Here is a 12,008-nt window from a genome sequence, read left to right on the forward strand (position 1 = left end):
TTAGATGTTAATATTTATGTTTAACTAATATTTCATTTTTTGTATAATTTCTAACGATTTTCTCTCAAATTATTTAGATAAATTAAATAATGGAAAAATTCAAATAATTTATAAAAAAAACGAAAATACATATAATCTTTTGGATTAAAAGATGACAAATTATGAAACTATAACAATTTAAATCAAATTATATTACATATTGGCCATCTATCGGTTCAATCGATTTAGTTTCGGGTTTTCGTGATTTTTTAAATATGGATATTTTTAAAAACCTAAATTGAATTATCGAACCACCGGATTAATCAGTTTGACCGTGGGTTCGGATCAAATTTAAAAACACTGATTTAAATGCAAAAATATTTTAAATACTAAAATTCTTAAAAATTAATAAAATATTTATTAAGATGTACAATTTGTCATCATAAAATATTCAGCTATTGCAAAACGCAGATCAAAATCTGGTTTACATTATTTTTAAATCATCAACCCGCCTGTAGGGCGGGCCGGCCCAAGTTTGGTATATAGCAACGTTTTAACTCTGAAATCTATCATCATCCATATACGGAACACTTATTTTTGTGTCACATTTAAATAATGAAACGCATTCTCTGTTCAAAAACGTGGCCGCCTAGCCGCCTAGGCGTCCGCATAATCGCTACTCAGACCATCTCCGCCGCGATTTTAGCCTAGGCGGATCACAAAATCGAAACTTGACTAATCGGCCCATTAAACCAATTAATCGGCCCTACTATCGATTAATCAGCTCAATTGGATATTCAAAAAAATCCAAGTTCCAAGCTATTATAATAGTACTCGGGCTTTACAAGAAGCCCAAATGATTTATCCCTTTTCAATGATGTATGTCTCTATATATAGAAGCAAGATTTTACCTCTTTTTCTTCTCCGGCCGATGTGGGACTTTGTCCTGAGAATTAATAATGCTAAAATAAACAATGCATTGAGTGGATGTCGAAGTCGGGTTGCGTAACAAATGTACGAGGTACTAAACCACTAGGAGACATCAGATTCTTGTTGTAACACGAACATACCGATATATATAAACATATGAATATAATAAAAGTACAAAAACTAGGCCCCGCATATTCCCCGATTAATCCCCGATTTTTCTCTAACTCGCTAGGCGTGAATCGGCCGCCCGACTAACGCATAGCGTAGTTCCGAACAGGGCGCATACCTAAGGGGAGAATAGTTAATTTTGGTTTTGAAATTATATTTTGGTAATTGAACTGTCTTAAAGCATTTGGGTTTTCCATTCAATCTGAAAAACAAAGCAAATAATATACCATAGAAAATTAGGGAAGATAAAAAAAAAATTAAGAAAAAACAAACAAAGTATATATGAAAAAACAAAGATTATTTACAATGATAATATAGTATTTTAGCTAATTTTGTGGAATAGATGTTTTCATTGAATTTTTATAGAGCTAAGTTTGTTGGTTTTGGAAAAGCGAAATCAATCTTTAATATTTTATCTTGGGTATAGAAAAATAAACTTTTTTATGTAAAATATAGGAAATATGCTTCTTTTTTTCTTTAACACCACAAAAAAAAAGAGGAAATATGATATATAACAATTTCTGCTGAAGATGTATATGAGGAATAATAATACTAGTATATAAAATAATTGAAGATATATATTATATTACACAATTGCTGTCGTGTCTGGATCTCTTGTCTCTCTCTCTCTCTATCTCTCAGAAAGAAAGCCCTAGAGCCGGTATGAAGGGAAAAGGTGCGATTATTCGGGGAGGCAGTAGTAGTAGTAGTCAATTGGAATCGAAGAAGGAGGAGGTGTGTGGGTTATTGTCGCTGCCAGAGGATGTGGTTTTGGATTGCCTGTCTCAGGTGTCGAGAACTTGGTGGCCTTAGCCATGAGATATCGGGTGGGTAAGTTGGACCCATATTTGTACGTATTTATGCACACATGTATCTAGAAGATCCAAGCCCAAAGTGGTTCGTCCTCCGCCCCCTGCAACATCGGCTCAGACCCGTCCACCATTCGAGCTTCTTGTATCCGGCTCCACTAGTCGGATCATGTTTCGTGACAACGGATTGGGGATCTATTGTATCGGTGGACTCATGAACGGCAAACCCCACACCGGAAGTCACGTTTTTTAATGCTATCGATCACTTAGCTTACCCCATGAAGATGGCTCAAAGCGGAGCATCCGCAAGCTTGATAAACAAGACGAAGATATATGTGTTTGGAGGGTGCTGGGATGTCGCTAATTCTTCAAACTGGTTAGAGGTATATGATACTAAAACCGGAACGTGGGATTTTTTGTCTGTGTTTACGCCCAAGATGCCCCTCAACATCCAACTAAAAGTGTGGTGATAGAAGGGCAGGGTTTTTTATGGGGTGGATGAGGATGGTCAAATCTTTCACTTCACACCCAGTAGTACTAGTAGAGCCTAACCCAGAAAATAGAAACGATTGGTTATTATTTGAGGTAGTAATGTGCCGCGGGAAAATACTCTGGCGTTGGCCAGAAGCGATTAGTTGGAAGGTAGTCAGAGGTTTGGAAGAGCTGCAGCACCAACACGTCATCAAAATCTGCTCCTTCTCTGACAAGACGATTGCCATCTTCTGGGAAGCCCCTCAACAACAAGGTCTTTTGGAGCTTTGAGAGTTCCGCTGCTGTTCTCTCACACTCATCATCGCATACTTCCTCCTTTAACTTGTTATATGCTGCTACTGTCTTTGCCTGAATTACTACTCTATTCCTTTAGTTTTTATATAAAATTTGTTTCTATTCGATCTTTTGATTGCAACATGTTATCACAAACCAATCGTGTTTCTATTTACTACTAATCGGTAACGTTTATTGCTTAAACATATCATCATAAGCTAATAAGCAAATCACACACCTCGCCATCCCATGGATATATGTTTGTGAACTATTCAGTTAATAAAACACCCTCTTCTTTTGGTGGAGTCTTTTAACTTATTAAAGACTATATATATCTCCAATAGAACCAAAACCCTTCTTAAAGTACATATATTAGTAGAAGACATGTTAGGCTTAATATCCTATTCTAGCTGGATCTACTATGGATTCTTGTTAGTTTGATTTGTTCTTCCTTCCTCTCTCCTGTGATATCTTCTTCTTGTATTGTGTGGATTGGGTTTTCTCCCTTGAATGTCAGATGCTTTAGTTAAGATATATGCCATTAAAGTATGTGTAGTTGCTAAAGTTTAAGAGCTACCTAGATCTGAGAGTGTCGTTTCCATACGGGGTTTGTTTGTCTTAACGCTTGAACCTTTTTGAACATTCGAGTTCAGACGGGGTCGTTGCTCTTGATTTTGAATGATATCAATGGATCCATTAAAAGATTGACATGATATTATAATTTATAACTAAGGAAACGTTGAACAAGTGGTTTTTGTTTTACCAATTTCTTTGTAGGAAACCATAATTCAAACATATATAGAACTGCAAAAAAAAAAAAAAAGAAAGGGTCACACAAGATGCAGCAGCATTAAGTAGAATCAACCAGACTTGTGATCTGTTTATGAAAAAAATAAACCGAGTCAAATCGGGTTTAAATCATTGGGTTGGCAAACTTGACTCCCTTCTCGATGGAAGCTTCACTCGAGTTCTGGCTTCAGTGCTTCCGACCGTTCCTTCCTTTTGTCTCAAAGTCTAAGAGTGGCCCCAAAATCAAGTACCTCCTCCACACCGTTCTTACCCAAGCTCTCACCTGAACCACATAACCAAGCCATCACATTAATCAACTGAGTCACGAGCACATTTTTGTGTGAGATTGATGCTCTAAGTTTAGAAGACAGACTTACATTTGAGGCAAAGAAAGGAAGCTCAGTAATTGTGGATTGCACATATAAGAGCATTCTACAACATCTGGAACCCCTTGCGGTACGCCATTGACAATGTAGCTGAACCTTTTCCTGCTTTTGCCTCCACAAATTATGTACCTCCATCTTGAGTACGCTTGGTGAGGGCTGTGGGACGTCACCTGACAAGCTAGCTTGAGGAGTGGCCTGCATTGATTACAAAACAGAGTGACTTAGTCGAACAAATAACCACCACGGTAATAATAAATAAGACAGTCAACCACATAGAGAGGAAGTGGGAGGTAACCTGAGAGAAGAATGGATTTAGCTAAAACAATTTATCACTAAATAGATTTAAATTAATCATTAACTTAGTTCAAAGTTTTTTCATTGTTCAAAGATAACTCCAACATTTAAAATGATAAAATGTGACATGTAGGATGTGATTGGTATTCGCTGTAAGTAATGTCCACAACTCTATTTATTTTTACAGTACTAAATTCATATCAATCAATCTTTAATAAAAATTTCAAAATCACGGCTTTTGAAATAACCTACAGCTGTACAAGTGCTCTGTAGAGCCAAAAATCCAGAGCAATTTTTTAGAGTTTTCTATAAAATTCTAAAGCAATAAAATCTAAAGTCACGGTAAAAAGTTTACAGATTTTTTTCTACGGCAAATTTTTTAAAGTTGTAGCCATTACCAATCGGACCCGTAGTGATTCTATTAAATTATATCTTATATTTTCTATATTTTATATTAATGGTAAGTAAGATCTGCTGTCAATAATAATAATTAATAAAAGAAAATCTTCTTTAATTTTATATTTCATATCACTTTATAGCTTTTATAACTGATTTTGGGAATGAAATTAAGATAACATTATGAAAACATATAATTAACCAAATTTGAACTATACTCTAAATCTCAATGCTGTTGGAAATCGTTTTTAACAAAATGGTTTAAGACCATTTCTCGGTAAGTTTTCGGATGAAGACGTTTGTCCAAATCCTTCACATGCTTTTATTTTTTTAGTTTATAGTTTTTTGTATGTCTGAAAGTACAACATATAGAAAAATTCGATAGACTCCATCTTTGATGTTGGAAAATAGAAACACAGCAGTTGTATCTAAAAACATCACACTAAAGGAAATTTAAAGATTTAAGGAAATAAATTTGCCATTTTGACTCTACAATTTTTCTATATCAATTTATCTTAGTATTTTAATTTAGATTTATGTTTTTATTATTTTTACAAATATCATTTGTCTCATTGAAATAAATTAATGTTCCTACAAATACAAGATATATAACAAGGAGGATTCATTGGTTGTTTCATAACAGAAAAGAAGAAATACATGGATGCGACTTCACCACCAGCACTACCAGATGACGTCATAGAAGAAATCTTATTGAGACTTAGGGTGAAAGAACTAATCCGACTCAATTGTCTTTCAAAACAATCGAGGATCGAGTCTCGCAGTTTCGTTGTACGATTCCACTTGGACCGCCCATCACTCATCTTGATGTTGCGTATCTTTATCCGTTTAGTAAAACACGTCTTCAAGTGTCTTCACGTGTCCTCCAAGTCTGCTTTTACTTTATGTTTTCTTCTACGGATCAAATTTAAAGAAAAAGATTGAAACTTTTACCTGAGTGGTTTTACCACTACCAGTCTCTCCAACGAGAATTAGTGTTTGGTTGTCGTTAAAGATTCTAATAAAATCCTCTTTCTGCTGCCACACTGGTAAGAGCCCTTCGTTTCTCAAGTATCTGGTAGTACTCCGGCGAATAAGGCTTTCCATTCCATTTATTGATTCCACCTCCATTGGCGGTCTTCGCCAGAGCTGAAGGCTCGTCCATCATATCGAATAAGCGCTGACTTTCCTCTTTCTCTCGGTACGTCAAAGAAGAGGGGAGGCAGGAGAAGAACAATGAAAGGCAACCGTTTGCTAAAGTTTGGCTTGGCGGTGGCTAAAGTTCTTATGGAGTTTTTAATCTAGCCCCAAATCTTTATATATATTCTTTATCCGCTTAAATTATTTGGAAGGCAAACCTAAAGACCGTTTTAGTGGGCTGATAGTAGGCCTGTCTTTTATTTATGAGGCTTGGTTCAATAGCTAATGAAATACAACACCAAAGTTACTTGGTTACCTTTATGCATCTGTTTAGTAGAGGGTAATTTTCAAAAACCAGAAAAATAAGTGTATTTTTCAAATTCTACTTTGAATTTTGTTGTACAAAAAGAATATTTATTTTAATATATGATATTAATATCATTATAATGGAAAATTAAGCATACAAAATCAGTTATAATTTCTTTGTAACTAAGTCTTAATATTTGTCAAAATGATTAATGTGGGAATTAATTCTCAAATCTTTATTTTTAGGGTTTTTGTTGACCATTCTTATATAATAAAGTAGACTATGCTCTCTCCTCCTTCCTCCACGTTCTCAAGGAGAGTGGAGCAAATCTTGACGTGTGTCGCCATTCCAAGCACTCTGCGATTTTTTATTTTGGATGTTACGTAAACGATTGTTTCAGAGTTGGGCTTTTATCTAAATGAATATGTTAGGCCCGTAATTTAGCCCGTTTAGAGACCCAATCGGATTTAAAAATTAGGTTTGGTCGTCGTCTTCCTCTTTTCACATGCGACCGCGACGATCTGATTCACCATCTGTAAGCGTCGATTCCGAACTCTGTAACGTTGCTCATCGATGAAAACGTAAGATCCATTGTCTCATACTAACCCTCTAATATCCATTTTGTTATACTTTTTTCCAATAACATTACACCATATGACTTTGTAAAATCGATTGTGTGCAGGGATACAACAGTCTGTGTTAGTCTGTTTGACTCTTTGGCTCTTGCTTTCCATAGCAAGCTCGATGGGTACGGGAGGGAGCCAAGATTTGTTCTTGCCACCGGCATCAATCCTAAGATGGTTGCGGGTAAGAGATATTTGAATTCAAACATATAGTTTCCTAAACCATTTGTTCGATTCACAATATCTTATGAAACTATGCCGCATGTATTTACTTCGATTATGAGACTGCTGTAGGAAAAGCTGAGATTGACAGGCGAGACATTCTCCTTTGTAAATTGATTCTCTCTTTTTCACCAGTGAACAATCAATGTAAGTTTCCGACATCTCACTGTGAACTTTCGAAACTTAGATGCGTGTGGGTGTTCTTGATTCAGCTCATCAGCGAGTGGGTTCCTTTGGGGTTTCTCAAATATCGGTTCTTTTTTGGGGATTTTACTACCATTCTCTTTACTTCAAAGTTGGATTCTTTTTGTGTTTGCAGGGGGATTGTTTTGGAACCTCCTTGTCCGAGAAGGGTCGATGGGATTAGCATTGACCCTGAGCCTAACTGGAACTTTGATAGCTTACTCTCTGAAATCGAGTCTGTTGAGAAGAAGCTCAATGTATTTTCAAAGTTTCCTCAGCCTTTCACTCAGACAACCTTACGGTATATCAATCTCTCTCTGTCTTTTGATTCAGTGTTTTAGCTCTTTACTGAGTTGTGCATCGGTTTAGGGTTTGTTTAGCTTAATATTTAGAAAGTAGAGAACAGCTTCTCATGTTTCTTACATTGGCATGTTTAAAAAGGATGGGAAGGAGAGGTGGAGGTTTTGTAATGCGTGTATCAGAAGATGAGATGGAAAGTGATGTAGATGAAGAGAGTGATGAAGAAGAAGAAGAAAAAGATCATAGCCAAATCTGTACGAAAGGGAAACATTTTGCTTGTGATGAGCTATACCTGAGGTGATTGCCACCAACTCTCACTTTTTTTTCTTTCAAAATCAAAACTGTGGAAGACTTCTTCAGTGTTATTCTATGGTTTTTTAATCAGTTAGTTTTTGTGCATATAGTGATGAATCTGATGATGAGTTTGACTGTGAACCCGAGTCCTTTCTGTTGAGTAAGATGGGTTTGGCTGAGAGTGCACTATATGAGGTGATCAACGACCACCAAACCGAAGTTAAGGTGAGGCAAATAGATACTTATTGAATGTTTGTATTTCGATTGGTATATAATAACTGAATGATAATTTGGATCGACTGGTAAGACTGGTAACAAGAAGATATTAAGAGTCAAGTATCAGTTGCTGAAACGGAAATGTTGCAAGAGATTGAAACCTTTCGCTCTGCAATTGCCCGGGTTGAAAAGTATAAAGAAACTAGAAAAGAAGTGGAGCGTAAACTTGACCTTCAGTACCAGCGAAAAGTGTAAGCTATGGTTCATATGCTGCTATTGTTTTTTCCTTCGTGTTTTGGAAAGTAATTTGTTGGTTCATCAAAATAAAATATGTCATTGTTTCCATTGCTTTGTAAATACAAACTGGATTTTACATTTTTTCTATCATGAATAAAAAATATTATTACTTTATTTTTTTTCTTAAAATTAAAAAATATATTACTACTCCACTGACTCTTAAATTAAACAAATAAAAAAACGGTAATACATACGTAAAAGAGCCACTCTCCTTTCATTAAAGACACCAAGTAATCAACTGATACCAAATCCTTCAAATGCTTTTATTTTTTTTAGTTTATAGTTTTTGTGTCTTAAAGTCGATAGATTCTATCTTTGGTGTTTGGAGATAGAAACACAACAGTTATATCCTGAAAATCTGAGCACTATAAAAACATCACACTAAAAGACATTTAAAGATTCAAAGAAAGAAATTTGTCATTTTGACTCTGCAATTTTCTATATCAGTTTATTTCGGTATTGCAATTTAGATTTATGTTTTTATTATTTTTTTAAATATCAGTTATCTTATTGAAGTAAATTAAGGTTCCTACAAATACAAGATATATAACAAGAAGGATTCATTGGTTGTTTCATAACAGAAAAGAAGAAAGATATGGATGCGACTTCACCACCAGCACTACCGGACAACGTCATAGAAGAGATCTTATTGAGACTTAGGGTGAAAGAACTAATCCCACTCAAGTGACTCTCAAAACAATGGAAATCGAGGATCTGAGTCTCGCATTTTCGTTGTACGATTCCACTTGGACCGCCCATCACTCATCTTGATGCTGCGTATCTTTATCCGTTTAGTAAAACATGTCTTCAAGTGTTTTCACATGTCCTTCAAGTCTGCTTTTACTTTATGTTTTCTTCTATTTTGGAAAGCTCCTTATGTTCAACTTATATATGATCTCATATATTATATTTGGAACGTTGAACGTTGTATTTGGAAGCATGAAAAAAAAAATCTCTAGTTTGTTACTTTGGTTACATGTGAAATAGTTTATTTTATGCAACGAGTATGAAAAGGTTGAACTGATGCATGCACAAACACATGTTTTTTTTTGTCAAAGCCAGATTAAATTAATAACTATCATCTGCAATACAAGATTAAGACTGATGAAATGAAACTAACTGTAAGAAAATTGCTGACTAGTTAATTAAAGGCTTATAGACCTCTAGCTTTGCTTCATAGATGCTTCCTTCTGTTCCGCAAAGGAATTGGAATCAAAGCAAACCAGAGTAACCAGCTGTGTCTAGAAGCACTGCTTTGATTTGTTCAGGAAACACCTCGTGACCTTCTTGGCATTGCTGATTAAAAGAAACAAAACATGTTTATACTACACTAATCCTCACTCACAATAATTAGTAATGATCAGCATAGCATCTACGTACTATGTTTACCTCAGCGCGGAAAACATCCAAAGCAAAACCGTTGAAACAGCTAATCACGGCCTGTTGAACATCCAATCCTAAGTCATCCAAAGCTCTCATGGTGGAAAGTAAAAGACCAGGGCGTCTTCCAGAGAACATGTGAATGTTCACTGCCTTTCCTTCCCTTAACTTAACCTCAATCTGCTTAAAACAAAAACCAAGAAGCCTTACTTAAAAAAACTACAGAGTCTGGTTTGGTCCACAAGCAAACAAATGAGTTTATTCTTACTCTTGCTTGCTCGCCTTTAGGGCTTGACAAGGAGGAGGAAGACGGACACAACTCTTCCTTAACACGGTAAGGTAGCGTTTGTGGTGACGGTGTTAAGCCTGAAGAACTTGATGGAGTAGATTCAAGTTCAGTATTAAGATCATTGATTCTCTGTAAGAGCTCTTTAAGATAATCAATAGCATCACCAAGTATCGATGCTCTATCCATCTGCATGTAAAATCCACAATTAAGAATCACGAAAAAATGAAAAAAAAAAGAAGAAGGTAAGAATCTTTACTTACTTTGCTGATCTTGGGGACAACTGATCTGAGCATGTAAAGCCTATCATTAAGCTTCTTCCTCCTCCTTCTCTCAGCCATTAGATTCTTAGCAGGCATTCCTTTCTTCTTCCCTTTGTTGTTGTTATGCTCATCAGACTCGTAGTTAAAGATGTCCACGATTCCAGGACTAGTCTCATCACCAACCTCTCTCCTCATCTCAGAGGAAGAAGAGTCAGAGTTGCACATTTTGCTACTGGAACTCTCACGCATTGCAGCTCGTTTCTGGAACAGCGTCAGCTCAGAGGCAGAGGAAGCCAAAACCTCTAAAGGTTTCAGAACCTTGGCTCTGTTCTCGAAGACGCCGCTCGCTAGGCCCTCGAACTCCAGAGGGCTGAACACGTTACATGACCGGGAAGAGAGAAATTCCGGTGGTGGTGAAGTCATTACAGGGAAACTCATGGAGTTTGGAGTCTGGTTTAGTTGTCCTAAAGACGGAGAGTCGAAACCGAAGTCATCAAAAGGGTTGTTGTTGTTGGTGGTGGTGGGGACGTTGAGGAGAGAAGCGATGCAAGCTTTTGTAGCTAAGAAATACTGTTGCTGTTGTTGTTGCTGAGGAGTAGCAGAGTCGAGTGTGAAGTGTTGAAAGGGAGAAGAGGAGTCAATGGATTGCTGAAGAAGGAGGAGCAGATTCTCTGAAGGGTTTAGAGGAAACCCACCATTGTTGAATCTGAACTCGTTTTGAGAATCATCGTGTGGTTGTGAGTTATTAAACCAGTTTTCTTCTGGGTTTCTAACCCACGGCACAGGCTCATCGTTATAGCCCGCCTGAGAACGTTCTCCGGCGTCGTCGAGCCAAACTCCGTCGCCGTTCATAGCTGAGAGAGTTGCGAACTTTGGAGAAGATACTTTGAATATTTTTCAGACAGATGTTTATAAAGAAGGGAGGCGTTAAAGGGGAATCACGAGGATCTTGCAGAGGAGGTCTCTTCAAAGAAAAAGGCCAAATCTAAAAGACAGAGCTCAAACCCTAAAAAGTGAAAGATTTTTGAGGGATTCAAACAATTACTTTTCTTTCTTCTCTTTAAAAGAGAGGAGTTGCCAATGATTCTCGTGACTCTATTTGCTTTCCGTCTCTCTTACTTCCACTTCATCTTTTGCCACCTCTCTGTTTTTTTTTTTTTTGTTTTTTGGGGGAATAGTTCAGTGACAGTGTCAGAGCTGAACTTAGCAGAGTGTCACGGACTGATTTCTTCACAGCAATTAGGACGTGCGGCCTTAGCAACTTTCACCCTTATGGTTTGCTAAGTCAGCCTTTCGGACAACTCGCTCAGCACTTAGAGAGAGAGTATGGACGATTTTTAGAGAGAGAGTTTGTAGAACTGTTTTCTTATTAAAACTTGGTGGTTTTATAAGTGAGGGGTGATCCCCTTTATATACACTTTCTCCTTCTCAACAGACGGTTCAGATCAAACTGATCTAACGGTTGTGAGGGTTCTTCTCAAATGTTCTACACTTTTCTACACTTTTCCATACCTAAGATATTTTACAAAAGACTTAAAGCTTAAAAAAATACTTAGTGGAGTGGGCTTGATTCACCTTTGGCCCGACCCAATCTTTGGTTGTCTTTATGGACGTTTTGGGTTGAAACGGGCCGTGACATCCTCCCCCACCTAAGCCGGTGACGCCCTCGTCGCCGTGTGTGCCTTCAGTATGTCCCGGAATTGCCACAAGTCTTCCTCAGATTCCCATGTTGCTTCTGCCTCTGGCAGTCCTTTCCACTTAATGAGAAAATGGGTCTGTCTCGGGACTCCCCACTTCCTTACTTCCTTGGACGCCAGAACCTCTTCGACCTCTTTGTCATACGACTTAGTCACCACAGGTGGTGCTCGAGTCGAAACCCTTCGGGTTTGGTCGTCTTCATCAGCATGGTACGGTTTCAGCATGCTAACATGAAAGACCGGATGGATCTTAAGTGTATCCGGTAAGTCGATCCGGTAGGAAACCT

The 12,008-nt window shown here is 37.2% G+C and overlaps 2 protein-coding genes and 1 pseudogene across 2 annotated transcripts; 2 read left to right on the forward strand and 1 right to left on the reverse strand.

The window, feature by feature from the left end:
- The first annotated feature begins 1,725 nt into the window (after positions 1 to 1,725).
- Positions 1,726 to 2,874, forward strand: LOC106294030 (annotated as a pseudogene).
- Positions 2,875 to 6,533: 3,659 nt separating this feature from the next.
- Positions 6,534 to 8,059, forward strand: LOC106344329 (protein GLE1-like). The gene is made up of 7 exons (XM_013783729.1): positions 6,534 to 6,541; positions 6,643 to 6,767; positions 6,878 to 7,043; positions 7,125 to 7,289; positions 7,439 to 7,585; positions 7,693 to 7,763; positions 7,905 to 8,059. Exons 1-7 carry the CDS (start codon positions 6,534 to 6,536, stop codon positions 8,051 to 8,053), a joined length of 831 nt encoding a protein of 276 aa, XP_013639183.1. The 3' UTR covers positions 8,054 to 8,059.
- Positions 8,060 to 9,090: 1,031 nt separating this feature from the next.
- Positions 9,091 to 11,179, reverse strand: LOC106292692 (transcription factor SCREAM2). The gene is made up of 4 exons (XM_013728334.1): positions 10,025 to 11,179; positions 9,744 to 9,950; positions 9,485 to 9,655; positions 9,091 to 9,391 (listed from the first exon to the last, which is right to left on the reverse strand). The coding sequence occupies exons 1-4, from the start codon at positions 10,874 to 10,876 to the stop codon at positions 9,308 to 9,310; spliced, it is 1,314 nt and encodes a 437-aa protein (XP_013583788.1). The 5' UTR covers positions 10,877 to 11,179; the 3' UTR covers positions 9,091 to 9,307.
- Between the last annotated feature and the right edge of the window lie 829 nt (positions 11,180 to 12,008).

The sequence above is a fragment of the Brassica oleracea genome, chromosome C5 (genome assembly GCF_000695525.1).
Source record: "Brassica oleracea var. oleracea cultivar TO1000 chromosome C5, BOL, whole genome shotgun sequence".
NCBI lineage: Eukaryota > Viridiplantae > Streptophyta > Magnoliopsida > Brassicales > Brassicaceae > Brassica > Brassica oleracea.

Excerpts from the sequence above, each read along its gene's own strand:
- LOC106344329 (XM_013783729.1), top strand. Across the intron at positions 7,044-7,124 it reads AGCGAGTGGGTTCCTTTGGG|GGGGATTGTTTTGGAACCTC; the intron begins GTTTCTCAAATA and ends TTGTGTTTGCAG. Across the intron at positions 7,764-7,904 it reads TAAGATGGGTTTGGCTGAGA|ATATTAAGAGTCAAGTATCA; the intron begins GTGCACTATATG and ends GGTAACAAGAAG.
- LOC106292692 (XM_013728334.1), bottom strand. The coding sequence starts at position 10,876 with ATGAACGGCGACGGAGTTTGGCTCGACGACGCCGGAGAACGTTCTCAG. Across the intron at positions 9,951-10,024 it reads TTGTCCCCAAGATCAGCAAA|ATGGATAGAGCATCGATACT; the intron begins GTAAGTAAAGAT and ends TTTTACATGCAG. Across the intron at positions 9,656-9,743 it reads CTAAAGGCGAGCAAGCAAGA|ATTGAGGTTAAGTTAAGGGA; the intron begins GTAAGAATAAAC and ends TGTTTTAAGCAG.